Raw genomic sequence first — 12813 nt, 5'->3', positions numbered from 1 at the left:
GAACTGGCAAGCAATGGAAATTCTATAGAAAGCTTTACTGACGTTGCAGGAAACAGTCTTAGTACTGGAAATCCTACCAGCATAGGCCTTGATAGCGAGATTAAGGTAGCGAGAGAGGTCACTATCAACCGGAGACAATCTACGGTAGCTTCCTGTGCTTCAACGACATGAAATAATACCAAGTCTGCAAGTAATTAATCGAGCGACGAAGTATTGTGAGAATAATGTCTATTGATGTAACAGAACAAAGAATGAATTCTGTATCCCTCCAAACGAATGTAAGCCTTCCAATCGACGCGTCGTTCCAAATGCTTTCCCCATCAGTCAAGTCGACTGTTGAGTACCCAAGGTACCAGGATCAAGCCTAGTTGCAGGAGTCGCTCACGTCCTTGCCGTTGTCCCTGCAGCCATTCGGGCAATACCCGATCCAGTCGATGACGCCGCTATCGCCGCCAACGCAGTGGAAGAGGTCATCCGAGCCACCATTCGCCCGACCTGCATCATGGAGAGCCTGGTCGATCTGGCCCTGGTAATTGCCTGCAAGTAATTCCCAAGAGGTTTTAAGTTAGGTACTTTAATTTATACGTCTCGTGGTTCTTCAATACGCCATAGCTTACCGATGTTGTTGAGGGTGCTTCCGCAGTAATTCAAACCCGGGGTGCAGTTCCTGGCCATGGCACCTCCGGCCAGAAAGAGGAGAACACTGGTAATGGCGAAGGACTTCATATTGAGATAGGGTGTTGGTGAGGTGGTTATGAGGTAATGGCTAGTGTGTTGTGGGTTGGATGGTGCTGAGGTTTCCGGCGTTGATACAATCCGAGTTGAGTCTGAAGGATACATTGGTTTCTCGAGACTTGCCGGCTCTTTTATACTTTTTTACGTCTAGAGGCCACGGAGGTATTGCTTTCCTGGTCAGAGAAGAGCGATAGCGGACGTTGTGGAAGCATTGAGAAGGATTGATCTCGTCAGCACTGTCGCGATCGACCACTCCCGGTCAGCCATTCATATCGACGTTGTCCCGCAGAAGACTGCGGCCTGACCTACTGGGCCGTGTAGGAATTGATACGAAACATGCTACGCTGACGTTCGTTCTCGTTCTCGCACCAGCCGCTGGGAGGCACAGCCAGAGACGATACCGTGCCTCTCCAAATAGAGACACCAGCACTTAGTAACGCAACCTGCCAATACTATGTTCTGGTAATTTTCATCCCCTAGGGTCCTTCATATTGTACGTCTTACAGGATTACTCCTAAAGGATCATACCCTTGCATACAAATCTGCAGGCTCGTCACAGCGCGATCCTCCCTGTTTTCTAACTTCACGAACTGCTTGAGAAGCCTCACATGTTTATTACCTGAGCTGGTCGATCATAATAGTAAAGCTCGGTTCTTTGTCAGATAACTACGTAACCGGTTAATAAGTCCAATTTCATTCCCATGCTGCTTTCTAGCATTCCATCCTGACTTTACGTTCAGAGTCGTCTCGCGAAGATGCCGGTGAACCACCGAGTCCCAAGCCAGGACTCGGTGCTTCCATACACTCTCCCAATTAACACATGGTCAAGTAGCTGGGTCCATGAATTACTAGCTATCATAACGTCTCTAGCGCTCTCGGTAAACAAAGTGGCAACCGGGGATAGCTTCCTGTGAAACTCACCACCCAACACTTGGGAGGGTACTTTAAAGTTCAAAGAACCTCTTGAACTTCCTTCAGATCCTGTTGGGCTTGATTACCATATCCTCCCTTGGCTTTAATTACGGTAATTACAGGGCACTCAAGGACGCTGACATGACGCACAACTCCTTGGCACAGAGGAACAGCGCTCAGCATAATCCAATCTACGGATACTCAATCAATCTATGCAATCCAATTGAATCGGCAGATTGTCTTCCAGAGCCCACACTTTTGCCCTGAAAAGCATTATGCTGAGCACTGCAGAGGAATGGAAGGGCGCCAGACAAGCTACGCCCTCCCGGAAGACAACGTACAACTCTTCGTGCGAATCGGCAAACGGTTAGTCGAATCAATGATTGATAATAGTCACAACAGGGGCCCAAATAAAGTGGGGCGTGGCACGGGTGTACCATAGTACACAAGTTGACGTGCACGTGCCATTGCCCCGCAGTGCCACTTTAATTGCAAGCTAAACGCGGTCGCGTCTCCAGGGCGCGTGTTTGTAAAACCATCTCGAATTGAAGGCTGCGTGCGCCTGGTGTTAGCAACGAAACCCAGTTTCTAGATATTGGGACTCTCGCAAATCCAACTGCGAGAGATTGACCAGTATCGTTTCCCCAGCGGCCAAAATGGACGCCGAAGACGCCTCCAAGGACGTAGTGCATCCCGAAGTTCGGGCGCACATCAACAGTCTCGCTTCCGCTGTACGTTGACGGTCGCATCCTTTTCGCCCGTACTCGAAAGTTGACATTACTGACGCTCACAGCTTGGAGGAAACGGTGCGGATGATGATGGAAGCTACAAGCTTGGAGACGACGCCCTCGAGTGCTTGCGAGACATAAAACGATGGATCCGTTTCTACGACGAGAAGACGAATCGCATGGACGTTGCGCGATGCCTTGCCGAAGCAAACCTGGTCGGCGGCGACCTCCTCCAGATCATCGCGACATGGCCCGAGAACTGCGCCGATAACAGACTGAAGGCGAAGCTTGCCTTGGCGTGTTACGAGATCATGGTCCCTTTGACCTGGCCCATCGAACGAGACGCCGAAAGGATGACCATCAACCATCACAGACACCTCCCAGTCTTACAATTAGCCCAATTGGGCTACAAACGGGCAATTATCAACTTTGACGGAGCCCCAATCCTTCACACCGCAGTGAGAGTGGCTCTCCCTTCTATGGCCATCCCCATTGGCGACCGATCCCCACGAGACCAGGGCATAATCAAGATCATGCTGTTCTTTCTGAGGAATATCGCCATGATTTCCCCTCCCCCGGGCGTCAAAGACGAGGGAGACGAATCACAGGTCTCGCGCTCTGTAACGATAGACGCGTTTTCCTATCAGGATATCTTCTTGGCACTCCTGACAATCGCCTCCAACATGGGCGAGGACTTCAGAACCGAGGATGTCATTGTCATGGAGATCATATTTCATCTTGTCAAGAGGGTAGACGTGAGAAAGCTCTTCCTCGACGAGCAGGGGCTGAATCAGGCAAAAGCCGTGGAATTAACAGCCATGATGGACAAGGAAGCTGCTATGCTCCGGTCACACAACCAGAAGGCGCCGAAGCGTCACAACAGGTTTGGGACCATGATCTGGGTGAAGAGAGGAAACGGAAAGATGTCGTCGCTGTCCGGACAGGACGCACTGAGGGACGCCGCCACGCGAGATTTAAAGATGGATAGCAGCAAGACCTTCAGGCCACCGCGACGAGCGCGAAAGGAAGAGATGGAACCAAAGGATATGGGACCACCGCCGTCTCTAAACCACAGGGCAAACAAGCAGTTGCGGTCGTTTGTCGAAGACTTCCTGGACTCGGGGTTTAACCCCCTATTTCAGCACGTCAGAAAGTCGATCGACCGGGAAGCACCACACGTTTTGAACTACCACCGAGGCCAGTTCTTTTACTTGGTTGCATGGTTCTTGGAGGCGGAGCGGATGCGCCGGAAGCTCCAGAAGGGTGCGAAGCCAGCCCAGAACAAGGCGGATAATGTTGGGAGTTTCAATCTCATCGCTGGTGTCCTTAATCAGGAGATGTTTATCAGCCTGAACCGCGCCTTGGACCGGTCCTACAATGACAAGGATTGGTCCGAGTTGAGCACCGTTATGAGATGTTTCACCCAGATTCTTCTGACTGTGCAAGAAATGTCGGAATCTGGAAACGAGGACGACGAGGAGATTGCCGAGAACATCCTCAACCGGCTGTTCTACGAGGAAGCAACTCACGATGCCGTTGCAAATATAGCCAGGACATACAAGGACCAGGGCTTCGAGTACCTCGACGCGTGCACCGACTTGACGTACACCTATCTACGCATCCTAGAGGCGTACTCCAAGCAGAACGTGGACTTGCAAGTCCGCTCTCGCAAGAGGACACGGCGGAAGAAGAAGGCCGCCAAGGATGTTGGGACTGACGGCGTGGACGAGGAACGGAATGATGTGGATGACGACTCGGCGGACGACCAGCAGAGTGCCGAGCGGACGACCAAGGAGCGGAAGTTTGACTTCACGCGTTTCGCCCACAGGTTTATCCCGCAGGGGGTCGTTGATACCTTTGTCAAGTTCACCAAGTACTATAAGGACCTCGATGACTCGCAACTCAAACGAGCACACCGATATTTCTACCGGGTAGCCTTCAAGCAGGAGATGAGCGTCATGCTCTTCCGTGTCGACATTATCCACCTGCTGTACAACATGGTCAAGGGACCCGAGCCTCTCGACAAGAACTCGGGCATGTTCAAGGAGTGGGAGGAGCTCGTGAAGCAGATCATCAAGAAGTGTGTCCGAAAGATTGAGGAGCGTCCGGCTCTGATCACCGAGTTGCTGTTCTCCAAGATCAACAGCACGGCTCATTACCTCGAGTACGGATACGAGAAGCAGACAATCTCAACAAATCCCCGGCCTGCCGCCGAACTGGAGTTCCGCCATATCGTGGAGCACGATCAGCAGATCGCCATCGCGGTTGGGGCCCTTCTCGACAAGAACCAGGCCGACCACATCGACTGGGTCAAGAGACAGCTCTCCGCGGCCGAGAGTGAGCGTCGGGCATGGGAGGCGGCAGAGAAAGCAATGCCCTCTGTTGAGGGGCTCGATGCGGAGGCGGCGGGTGCCTCGATCGAAGAGGCGGCTGCCAAGGCCGCTCCACTCATCAGTAAGTAGAAGTCCTTTGCCTCTCTCTCTCGGTGAAACCCCAAACATACCCGTGCTAACATGCTGCCCACCAGCCGTCCGCCCAGACAACGACGACCGGCGCACAGCCGTGTTCAAGAACCCGCACCTCCGCCTCCTCATGAGACTGGTCGGCATGGAGCGCCTGGCCCTGACCCTCGACGAGACGCCCGACTCGGGCTGGGTCGTGGGCCCCGGCATCACGGCCGGCGCGCTCGCCGAGTCGGTCGACCTGATCAACAAGGCCGAGTTCAACCCGCCCACCTTCGACAGCGACGAGTCGGCGGCGGACCAGCTGCGGCGGAAGACGGCCCCGCGCAAGCGCGCCGCATACGACGACGACGACGGGGGAGGCGCCGACGGGGACGATGACGACGATGACATGCTCTTCCCGATGGGCGGTCCCACGGCCCGCAAGGTCATCGACGACGACGAGCAGCCGCGCAAGAAGCTGCAGCGCCGGAGGCGGCGGAAGGGCAGCGAGGAGGAAGAGGACGCCGAGGCGGACGAGGAGAAGGAGAAGCAGAGGGAGGAGCGGGCGCTCAAGAGGCGCGAGAAGGAGCGCGAGAAGGCGCGCAGGGTCAAGAGCGAGATGTACGTGCGGGCGAGCGACGATGAGACGGATGACGAGCGCGACAGGGAGTTCTTTGAGCGCGAGAAGGCCAAGTACGACCGCTTGCAGAGGGAGTTATCTAGCCACCTCAACGCGCTGCTGGCCGACAGTGGCGACGAGGAGGAGGGGGCCGGCGGTGGCGGCGGCGGCGACGGCTCGAGGAAGAGGAAGTCGGGCGCTCTGGTTGTTGTCGACGATGATGACGACGACGACGACGATTCTGCGGACGGAGAAGATGCGCGACCTTCGCCGTCTGCGAGGGGGAACAAGCGAGCGAGGACGAAGAAGGGCGGCACCCTCCCCGCCAGAGTTACCGGCGACGGCGACACCGATAGCGAGGCCGAGTCGGCACGGCCGAGCCGGGGGCTCGCGTCGGGCGACGAGATGGAGACGGACGACACGCCCCTGTCGTCGAGTCCGCGGGTCGACGTGCCCGCCGCCGCCGCGGAGGACGACGACGACGATGACGAAGCGCTTCCCGTGCGCGCGAAGCCGATGGTGCGGGCTAGGGCCAGGGGCGGGTTCCTTGTTGATAGCAGTGATGAGGACGACTGATTTTGTTGCGGTATATGGCCAATTGGCTGGCGTTTTGCGGGGGGTTGGAGTGTTCAGGGGTTGGAAATATCTGCTGGAGGATTAACTGGGTCAGGAATACATGACTAGCATTGTTTTACCTAGCCGCGTGTTTTATTCGTACTTCTGCGTCCTGGGACCTGGTATATGTCAATAATGAAAGCGATCAACTTGGCACATACCTGTGTTATTCCGCTCTGTTGCCATGCACCGTTCCCCCGAGGCATCGACTCCTTCCCCTGCAGCGAAATACGAAATGAGAGGCAAAAGGGGCTGGAATTTCATTGCTCGCCGCATTACGTATATCTAAAGGCAAGTCAACGCAAGGACCTCGCATCCACAACAGCCAAGCACAGGAATACGGGGCCCTTCCCATACAGTCAACCACAAGCAATATCACCCCCCTCCGGCACCCACCGCCCGCCTCCTCCTCACCCCTCAACGCCCGCCGTCCTCTGAGAGCGGCTCTCGCGCACCCACTCCCCGACCATAGTCCCGACGCCGACGACGAGGCCCTCGTAGTGCGGCCCGGCGAGGAAGAGGCCGCAGTGGGCGCCGACCTCGTCGACGCCGTCCATGCGCACCGGCACCCACGCCGGGTCGCGGCCGGCGCTGACGTCCCGGGGGAGCATGCAGAACTTGCGGTCCTTCTTCTTCTTCTCCTTGTCCTTGTCCTTGTCCGGCTCCTCCCGCTGCTGATTGCTGCTGCGGCGGCTGTCGAGCTCGTCCTGCCAGGCCTGCTTCTCGGCCGCCTGCCTCTTCTGCGCCTCCTTCTCCCTCCTGCGGGCCTCCTTCTGCTGCTCCTTGTCGCGCCGCTCGGCGTCCTTCTGGAGCTGCCGCTTGTGCTTGTCGACCAGCTTCTGGCGCTCCTTGATGGCCTTGTCGCGCTGCTTGACCGCCTGGTCGTATACCTTGCGGGCGCGCTTCGCTTCCTTCTCTACCTGCTTCTGGATGGCCTTGTCTGCGTGCTGGTCTAGTTCCGGGGCGACGGGTGGCTCGGGGAGGTCGGGGATGGCGGGTAGCTGCAGGTCGTCTGGTGGTTCGTCCGAGGGGGCGGTGTCTGCGGTCTTGGTATCTGCATTTTCTGTGTATGCAGGCGGAAGCTCGCCCTCCTCTGGAACTGGCCCGTCCTCCTCTGGCATTGGCTCAACATATTGGAGCATCCCGTCGTCGCTGTGTTCCTCACCGGAGCTCCTCGGTGTGGACGCACGTTGGTCGATATCTACGGAGCTTGCCTGCGTCTCTTGAATGGGCGACTCGGACTTCGGGTGTAGGCTAGTCGGTGAGCTTATCTGGGATTCTTGTCCGGCTGAATCTGGTTCCGGGTTTGGACTGGCCGGCGCCGGCTTGGGCTTCTTTTCTCGGCCCGTAGATAGTGTGTAATAGTTGGCAAAGCGCACTCTTGCTGTTGGCCGAGCATCCGAGACACCAGCGCCGAGCTCTTTCACATCCTCCAGCTGTCTCAGCCTGCTGTACCGGGAGTTCAAGGCAGGATAGTCGCCTAGACAAGCACCGAATTCCAAATGGGACATGATGTGGCTCCCCGCAGCTTCAAACAGATTTTCCGATCTATGCTTGTTTGCGAAGTGGACGACATTTTTTATCCACCCTCGGTCCTGGAACGGAACATCGTTGAAGAACGGTGGATTGAAGAAAGGATCAGAGCCAGAGGGTCTTGACTGCAGCGGTGACGGTGACAGACTAAGAGACGATAACCTCTCCGAGGAGATCCCTGAAAGAATGGAGGGCTCTGGTGAGACGGTTTCCCGAGCATTGAGGGAGGAAGGAGTAGGTGATCCCGAGTAGTTGGTTTCTCCTGGTGGACTGGGAGCCGGACGGAAGATGCTCGCTATGCCCGAAACAATGACGCCAGGATGGAGGCCCAAGAAGGGAGCATCCAGTGATATGGTTCCTAGAATCCTATGCCGGAATGGATAGCCGCTTGATGCTGGCTATACAGAAGATACCGTGTCAGTACTTTGCAGAGGCAATATGACAACAAAGCCTAGTAAGCCTAGCCGCCGTACCCGAGCATGATTGATCAAGAGTGGCTCTTGGAAAAGCGTGGAAACCATAAGAGTAAGCACCTACCATCAAGACAATATCGGCTGAGAGCAACCCCCCCATCGAGTGACCAAGTAGGATAACATCGGTTTCCGGCGACTCATGAGGTTCGAGCCATTTGCTGAAGTTGTCCCTCGCAACGTCGATCGCCTTGTAAGTTTTATACCGAGGATAGATCTTGGTGTGGACGACATGGGTATTGGCCAACGTCTCCTCAAGAAAGTGGTGGACATGGGCTGGAAAGGAGTGGAAGGATGCGTCATTGCCCATGAATCCATGAATGTATATCATCAACAGAGTCCGCCGCTGTTCGTCATCCTCTGGGGAAGGTACCAGAGACATGGTCGACGAGGACCGAGGATCGTGTGACTGCCATGAGGGATAGATATTGGCGGCGCCACTTGGAGGAGACGCCAGAAGGTCGGGAGAGGCCTGGGGAAGTTGCAATGAAGGTACTCCATCTCCTGGCACTGCTTGTGAGGGGGTGGCCATGGCGTCACCCGGGCAGTCAATGGTCAAGCAAAGGTATATAGTTCGGGAGCTGCAAATGTCTTTCGTAATGGAGGAGCCTCAACTCTATTTTTCTCATGGGAGATAATATCTAGCGAAGTATACTGTGAGGCCGACGGAGGCAGTTCCAGGCCCGAGCAGACTGTTGGCGATTGAAGCAAAGGCTAGACTTTAGACTTCAGATATGCCTCGTTAGTGAGGCTCTTTATTGACGCTCTGCCAGTCTGCCGCAGCGACGGCGGCCCCAGCTAACAGTCTCGGCGTCTCAGAGTTTCCGGTGCGTTAGTGTTATTTGCAAGGAGCGCCAATACACAGTTCGGAAGATAAATGGTTTCGTCGATGGTCTTCAACAAGTTGACGACAGCTATTCATTACATGAGACTATCGAGTTCCTTGCTTGCAGCTTCCCCCAGGTGGGGGTCCAGGCCCAGACTCCACACTAGTGCACGTGCAGCGAAGGAAGGACGAATTTGATCAACACGGGCAGAAACCGTTTCTGCCCGTGTACTTGGTACCTAGAGGTATACTTCGGTAATTTGCCTTTGGACGCAGTTGCAGCCATCCAAATACCTATACCTACATACTCGACAGGTTGATACCGACGAGGAGTGGAGTTCAAGGCTTTTTACAGGCAACGGGCAAAGGAAGGTACACGTGTATTTGAACCGAACAGGTTGAGGATCTGTATATGTAGGTACAGGTATTACCCGACTGTAGGTACGTGTAGATAAGAATAGGCAAGATCCGCCGTCTGTGCTTGCGGAGTACCAACGGGAGGAACCAATGCCTGGACATTGGGATTTTCCCATACGAACAACTAGCTCGCAGAATGCAACCGTCCGTGCCTGAATACGAGCAGGAAAGAATTGTGGATTGTCAGGCTGGCTTCGTGACTTGCTTTTCCTTTTAGGCACCATCTCGGTATCTGCACAGCTAACAGTCTTCTGCCACGGAAGCAGTGGAACATACATCTGCATGGAAAACCAACAGACGTAAAGGGAATACGGTACAGAGTAATTCAATCTTCGTCCTCAGCTTCAAGCCAGTGTTTCTTTAAATCGCCAAGCAAACCCCCCACCGGGGATTGCAAAAGCTCAAGGAAATACCCATCCTCGTGTTGGCCAATTACTTCGCCGTCTGTCGCCCAGATATCCTTGTTGGTCTATCAATACCGGGCGTTGATTGGCCAATGTGGCGGGCCAGTCGTTCGTGGGAAAAGACCACCCCATAGCCAAGCGAAATTGACTGCTCCCCTACCTAGTAACAACGAGCACAGTCCCCCACCAGGCTTTCCGAGCCTCACCTCATTTTAATTATTTTTGGAATCTTCCTTTGTTTCTCCTTCTACCGCGCCTTTTGTCCTTGTCTTTCGTTTCCAAGGCCACCGAGCGCGTTGGTGAGAATCAGCTGTTCCTCGTCATCACCAACCACGATGAGGTGTGAGCTGCGGCAAGGAGTTTAGTCACGTCGACCACGATGCGATTGAGGACGAGGAACGAGGGGAATGGACTGTGCCGGCCGATCGATACCATCAGGTAGCTGCAGCAGCATTTGCGCAGCCTCGAGCTTACGCCTCACCAATCGCTCCCACGGGGGCACGGTACTGAATACGGGGTTTTCTGGAACCCAAGACGTTCGCTACGCTACTACCTACCTACCTAGGTAGTCATTCCTACTTTCGCTCATTTCACAGCCACGTCGGTCGTCATGACTAAAACCGCCCCCGGGTCTTCACTCCCTCAGACCCGCGGATCCCACCAACACCAACACGACCACCGTCACTCCCACGATCACATCCATCACGGTCGCTACCAGCGCAACGGCGAAACCAATCCCGCTCGTTCACATGAAAAGCTTCATCACCGCAAACTGCCCGACCTGGAGTCCCGCGTCACCGTGGTCGTGCAGACCGTCTCCGTGATCCAGTACATTGATGGCACTGGATCTGTTATTGATGTTCAGACCATATTACCGCAGTCGGCCACCCCACCGGCCTTCAAGCCTGTGCACTTGACTCTCGATTCTTCCTTTCTCAAGACCATCATTCCCACGGTGCAAGTCCCGCACGTGCTATCTGTCCCAACTGGTCATGGTTTACCCGTGTCCACGTCTTCTGGGACGACCACGTCTTCTGGGACAACCACGTCCTCCGGGACGACCACGTCCTCCGGGACGCAATCGTCCTCAGCACCTACCACACCTCTGTCATCGCTCTCTGTTCCGGGGGCTTTGACGTCCGCTCCTTCACCTCCCACTTCTGCCCTCCCGACTCTGTCAGGGGGTGCTTTCAACTCGACGTGTGAGTTCCCTCCTCGCCCCAAGATTCCCACCGGAACGGACTCTAACCTGACCGACCCCATCAGCCCGCCTACACTCTTTTGGCAACAACACTATTCATTCGCACTTTTTCAACTCCACAAAATCAACGTCGCGTAGTTCAAGCCGCTCCTCATCAACCCGCAGCTCGACTTTTCTTACCTCGGTTACCGAAGCCCCTTCGATCACTGTATTTGCCGGGGTTGGGGATGTAGGCGACGCAGGTGCCACGGCAGCTCCGCCTGCGAGCAGCCCGACCGGCGTGGGTCCTTCCTCGCCACCGCCCGTCGTACCGAAAGAATCTGTCATTGGAGGCGTTGTGGGCGGCCTGGCCGGCATTGCGCTCATCGCCGTGGCCCTGATGTTCTTTCTTAAATGGAGGAAACGGCAAATCAACGGCATGCAGCTCCTCGGCGATGGGGACGGGCCGGGCAGGCGACTATCCCTGTTCAGTCGCGGGGGTCCCGGTAGCGGTGGTGGCGGCGGTGCTGGTGGCGGCATGGCCGAGCGTTCTCTTCCTTTCGCGTTCCCATCCTCCATTGCCGCGCTGGGCGGGAATAGGCGGGCGTCACAGGCCAAACTGGAAGGGGCGGAGCCGGAGTCGGCTGAGAGGAGCTTCTACCGTGTCTCTGGCCGGAAGCTGAACTCAGTCTTACACTCCGGCGGCGACGGATACGGCGAACCTCACGAACCTCACGAACCCCACGACAGAGCCGTCAGCGGGACGTCGTTCTACCGAGACTCGATGGCCATGTTCAACCACCCCGACAGCCAGCCACTGCAGCTGGGATCGCCGATGCGGCCCGAGAGCGGCATTGTAGTCGTGAGGTCCGGTCCTGCACGGACCCCCGTCCAGGCGCAAGGGCCGTTTTTCGATGACAATCCTGGTCGGCTATCTCCCCCAACCCTCGGAACCCTCGGCCGGAGCCTCATGTCTCAGGCCGGGTCGAGGGCTTCGGCGGGGTCTGGGTCCCGATTTACTGAAGATGTATGACGGCCCTCTGAGGCCGCGAAATGACTTATACTCCCCTTATTTATACGCGGCGCCTGTACATGGTTTTTTTTTATCGATTGGCTGTCCCCGTAACTAATGTTTGGAATGCTGCCCGTGGTCTGCGGCTGCTGGGAGAGAAAGTGAGCGTGCTGCTTAGCGTTATCGCGTTGTTCGGCAGCTGCTCGTTAAGGATCACCTCCGTGTCCGAGTCCGAATACTATTCTCTTGTATATAGTTGCCCAAAGGACAATACAGTACCATATAGCCGCCAAGCACTATATTTCGTATCGGAGATCAACAACAATCAACAATGCTCAATCCTTGTAGGGAGGAGGGAAGTGATATATCTAAGGGAAGGCACTCCAAACGGCAGAGCGCACAAGGGGAGCCGATCGTCACGGCAAGTGGCGAGCTCGGTTCCCAGAATCACAGAAAACCCAGGATATCCCAGAATCCGGGATTGACAGATCCCCTTGGGGGAAGAGAGCGAAGGACCTAGCTAACCCGCAAGCCTGGGTCATCACCTTGCTCGCTCGCTCAGTCTTGCCAGAAAAGAGTCAATGAGTCATCAGCATGAGTGATGACGACTTTTACAAATCAGGACGACGTTGAGATTAGGGGACTTAAAAGGGCTTTTGCAAGTCGGAAGTCGTCACAGATGAGAGTAAGGGGTGAGAGGGCTTCCGCATCATGCAGAGATGTTTTTTTTTCTTTGGTCGATAGCTCTCGTTTTCCTCGTTTTCGTATTCCAGGAACTCGGACGCTATTCGGGCACTTTTTTTTCAATCATCGTAGGTATTAATAATCCAACCGCGTCGTGGGCTCTCTTTTCTGGATCTCCTCAGGGATCCGAATGTAAGTTAAGTTGGGCTGCCCCTCGAGTTCCGAGTCTGGGGG

The 12813-nt window shown here is 55.4% G+C and overlaps 4 protein-coding genes across 4 annotated transcripts; 2 read left to right on the top strand and 2 right to left on the bottom strand.

Moving 5' to 3' along the window:
• Positions 1–266: 266 nt before the first annotated feature.
• On the bottom strand, positions 267–796 carry QBC33DRAFT_566834 (uncharacterized protein). Its single transcript, XM_060430467.1, has 2 exons — positions 618–796; positions 267–537 (listed from the first exon to the last, which is right to left on the bottom strand). Exons 1-2 carry the CDS (start codon positions 724–726, stop codon positions 365–367), a joined length of 282 nt encoding a protein of 93 aa, XP_060286608.1. The 5' UTR covers positions 727–796; the 3' UTR covers positions 267–364.
• Positions 797–2186: 1390 nt separating this feature from the next.
• On the top strand, positions 2187–6295 carry QBC33DRAFT_466194 (timeless-domain-containing protein). Its single transcript, XM_060425146.1, has 3 exons — positions 2187–2378; positions 2441–4829; positions 4903–6295. The coding sequence occupies exons 1-3, from the start codon at positions 2304–2306 to the stop codon at positions 6012–6014; spliced, it is 3576 nt and encodes a 1191-aa protein (XP_060286607.1). The 5' UTR covers positions 2187–2303; the 3' UTR covers positions 6015–6295.
• Positions 6296–6463: 168 nt separating this feature from the next.
• QBC33DRAFT_512155 (uncharacterized protein) lies at positions 6464–8438 on the bottom strand (the record flags this gene model as incomplete). The annotated part of the gene is made up of 2 exons (XM_060425890.1): positions 6464–7984; positions 8124–8438. The coding sequence occupies 2 exons, from the start codon at positions 8436–8438 to the stop codon at positions 6464–6466; spliced, it is 1836 nt and encodes a 611-aa protein (XP_060286606.1).
• Positions 8439–9948: 1510 nt separating this feature from the next.
• QBC33DRAFT_265428 (uncharacterized protein) lies at positions 9949–12206 on the top strand. Its single transcript, XM_060423136.1, has 2 exons — positions 9949–10905; positions 10970–12206. Exons 1-2 carry the CDS (start codon positions 10314–10316, stop codon positions 11914–11916), a joined length of 1539 nt encoding a protein of 512 aa, XP_060286605.1. The 5' UTR covers positions 9949–10313; the 3' UTR covers positions 11917–12206.
• Positions 12207–12813: the final 607 nt, after the last annotated feature.

Source organism: Phialemonium atrogriseum (genome assembly GCF_030411735.1).
Source record: "Phialemonium atrogriseum strain 8032-3 unplaced genomic scaffold QBC33scaffold_4, whole genome shotgun sequence".
Classification (NCBI taxonomy): domain Eukaryota; kingdom Fungi; phylum Ascomycota; class Sordariomycetes; order Cephalothecales; family Cephalothecaceae; genus Phialemonium; species Phialemonium atrogriseum.
Note: the sequence above shows the minus strand (reverse complement) of the source record. Positions and strands in the feature narration are given on the sequence as shown.

Coding starts and splice junctions, on each gene's coding strand:
- QBC33DRAFT_566834 (XM_060430467.1), bottom strand. CDS start 726: ATGAAGTCCTTCGCCATTACCAGTGTTCTCCTCTTTCTGGCCGGAGGT. Junction 538..617: donor AAGCACCCTCAACAACATCG/GTAAGCTATGGC, acceptor AATTACTTGCAG/GCAATTACCAGGGCCAGATC.
- QBC33DRAFT_466194 (XM_060425146.1), top strand. CDS start 2,304: ATGGACGCCGAAGACGCCTCCAAGGACGTAGTGCATCCCGAAGTTCGG. Junction 2,379..2,440: donor TCAACAGTCTCGCTTCCGCT/GTACGTTGACGG, acceptor TGACGCTCACAG/CTTGGAGGAAACGGTGCGGA. Junction 4,830..4,902: donor CAAGGCCGCTCCACTCATCA/GTAAGTAGAAGT, acceptor GCTGCCCACCAG/CCGTCCGCCCAGACAACGAC.
- QBC33DRAFT_265428 (XM_060423136.1), top strand. CDS start 10,314: ATGACTAAAACCGCCCCCGGGTCTTCACTCCCTCAGACCCGCGGATCC. Junction 10,906..10,969: donor GGGTGCTTTCAACTCGACGT/GTGAGTTCCCTC, acceptor CGACCCCATCAG/CCCGCCTACACTCTTTTGGC.